This window comes from Penaeus vannamei, chromosome 31 (assembly GCF_042767895.1).
Source record: "Penaeus vannamei isolate JL-2024 chromosome 31, ASM4276789v1, whole genome shotgun sequence".
Classification (NCBI taxonomy): Eukaryota; Metazoa; Arthropoda; class Malacostraca; order Decapoda; family Penaeidae; genus Penaeus; species Penaeus vannamei.
The window spans coordinates 11,899,362-11,901,861 of NC_091579.1; the positions used below are offsets into that span (position 1 = coordinate 11,899,362).

At 36.9% G+C, this 2,500-nt stretch overlaps 1 protein-coding gene across 9 annotated transcripts in view; it reads right to left on the minus strand.

Moving 5' to 3' along the window:
• The window catches only part of LIMK1 (LIM domain kinase 1), a 40,504-nt gene that overhangs the window by 10,336 nt on the left and 27,668 nt on the right, over window positions 1-2,500 (minus strand). For all 9 annotated transcript variants that reach the window (XM_070143872.1, XM_070143873.1, XM_070143871.1 and 6 more), the window contains 6 exons: window positions 1,776-1,908; window positions 1,382-1,490; window positions 1,011-1,137; window positions 590-725; window positions 185-280; window positions 1-42 (listed from right to left, as the gene is read on the minus strand). The exon at window positions 1-42 is cut by the window's left edge and continues 216 nt beyond it. In XM_070143872.1, the coding sequence (XP_069999973.1) occupies window positions 1-42; window positions 185-280; window positions 590-725; window positions 1,011-1,137; window positions 1,382-1,490; window positions 1,776-1,908 (643 nt within the window). The remainder of the gene's footprint in view (window positions 43-184; window positions 281-589; window positions 726-1,010; window positions 1,138-1,381; window positions 1,491-1,775; window positions 1,909-2,500) is intronic.

The following is a 2,500-nucleotide window of genomic DNA, read 5'->3' on the forward strand; positions in this document are numbered from 1 at the left end:
TCGCAGGACATTTTTGTGACTTAGACTTCTTAAAACTGCAACCTGAAATGAGAAATGGGAGCATATGACTTTCAGAGTTTATCAAATCATGTCTTTTATGTCCTATATCACTTTGTCTTTGCCAACATAGAGCATATTTGTATATTTCTATTTTTAACATAATCATATAGGAAATATTCCTTACCTCTTTAAGAAAATTTGTCTGTGCTTGCTCATCTACTCTGTACAGCTCTTTCAAAACCATTACTTCTCCAGTCTCTGAATGAGTCATTTTGTATACCTGAAATGTACCATATCTCTTAGTTTTCTATTCATTTATATACTATTCTAATATCCTACATTTTATCTCTCCCCCTCTAAAAAACATGTAAGACAAGGTACTTAACAACTTTTATTGCCTTCTGCTAACATAATGAACAGCCATTATATAAAAAATAAACTTTACCCAACCAAATACTTCTATGGGAAGGGTGTTCATACTCTTAACTAAAACTAAATACCTAGCTGATAAAAGAAAGAAAGAAAAAGAAAGATTGGAGAGAAACAAAAGGTTAAGTAACTTAAAATACATTGTCTCTAATAATCTCACCTGTCCAAAAAAACCTTTACCAAGAAGTTCTCCCTGAGTGAGATCAGATGCACGGAAGATACGATGATTCTTTGGCTCAACACGGAATGACTTTGTCCTGCTGAGGTCATAGTAACCACTTTCCCGAGGACAGTCACTGAAAAGTATGTTACGAATTTAGGAAACAAATACAAAAATTAACAAATTAAAATGAATGATGTAAGCAAAATTTCATATACTCTAAAAATTTAAACCAGTTCTCAAAAACATCTTCAATCAGAAATAAATAATGGAAAATGCAATGAGACAGTCTTTCAAACAGTAACAGATACAGCATTAACAAAGACATAAAAGGTAATGCAACACAAACACAATGGATTCAAAATTCACACACAACAGCAAAAATAGCCAAAACCTAACCCTAGACCTCTCTGATACTCACTTATCTAACAACTTTGGAAGTGACGAGGCTCGTTCCTTGCACCCTCTGCCTCGCCTTAGTTGACGACTTCTCTGTGTGCCAGAAACGTATCCTTCATCTCTTCTCTTGCATAATCTCTCCCGCAACCCTATTCAGATCCAAAAGAAGTTGAAACAAGACAATCTTCAGTACAGGATTCACATATGGTATACATACTTAAAAAAATTATTATAAAAATATCATATATCTATACATAATCTTCCAGTACCTCTGAACATAAAACCATAGGCATGGGCATGGGTATGGGTATGGGTATATAATAAAAAAACAACTCTCAAAAACTGTCTATAGATCAAATAAGTAAAACAAGATAAAACCAGTAAAACACTGACCCTCCTTCTCTGCCTGATCACAAGTGCTCAGCGCAGGCCGGTTTGTTGACAAAAAGGGAAAACTTTGGCGTCGTGATGCCACTTCCTCTGGATCATGTTCTATGGTCAGCTGCAAAGAACTGGCTTATTAGAAATGTTTCAAGATTTTATACAATACAAAAAAGGGGTATATATCATCACAAGTCCTCATCTAGATACATAAACATAAATAAATACCATTAGATAACTCACCTACATGCAATAACAGGGACTTTGCATCAATGTATATCTTCGAGAGACCTGTACTTCCCTCTTCAGTTCTTTCCTTGTACACTAAATTATCAATTTCTTACCTTTCTGTCACGTGTGTGATTTACCCACATTGCATACAGTACACAAGAAATAACATACTCACTTGCAGCACATCTTGAGAGCTTGCAATGAGATTTTCTATATCCTCAATACAATAGTCCTGTACAGGCCTTCCATTCACCTCTAAGATCCTGTCACCAATATGCAGGGACATCAAGTCAGCCGCTGAATCAAGCCTGTTTTTGAGAGAATGAAAACAAAACAAAAAAAGTCTAATTTTCATAGAGTAGGAATGAAATCTTTGAACTGCTCTGTACAACATTTTCTTGGTTCTGTGCTTCTGTGATTAACTATAGTTCAATCACAAATTCTCAATTGCTAGCTCTAAATCCCTTTTCCTAATAAGAATAAAAATACATGTAAATGATCTGTATCATGAGACAATATTCAAACCTGTCAAGTAAATACTAATTTCTAAGAAATATAACAATCATCAGTCCTTTGTGAACTTCAAGAGCAATACTATTCAGTGTACCAAGGTGGCTTTAGTGCTGGTAATGGTGGTGGCTCTGATGGTGGTACTGAAGGAGGTGGTGGTGGTGGTGAAGGATGTGGTGGTGGTGGTGAAGGAGATAGTGGTGGTGGTGAAGGAGTTGGTGGTGGTGGTGAAAGAGGTGGTGGTGAAGGATATGGTGGTGGTGGTGGTGGTGAAGCAGGTGGTAGTGGTGGTGGTGAAGGAGGTGGTTGTGAATGAGGTGGTGGTGGTTGTGAATGAGGTGGTTGGTGAAGGAGATGGTGGTGAATGAGGTGGTGGTGAAGGAGGTGATG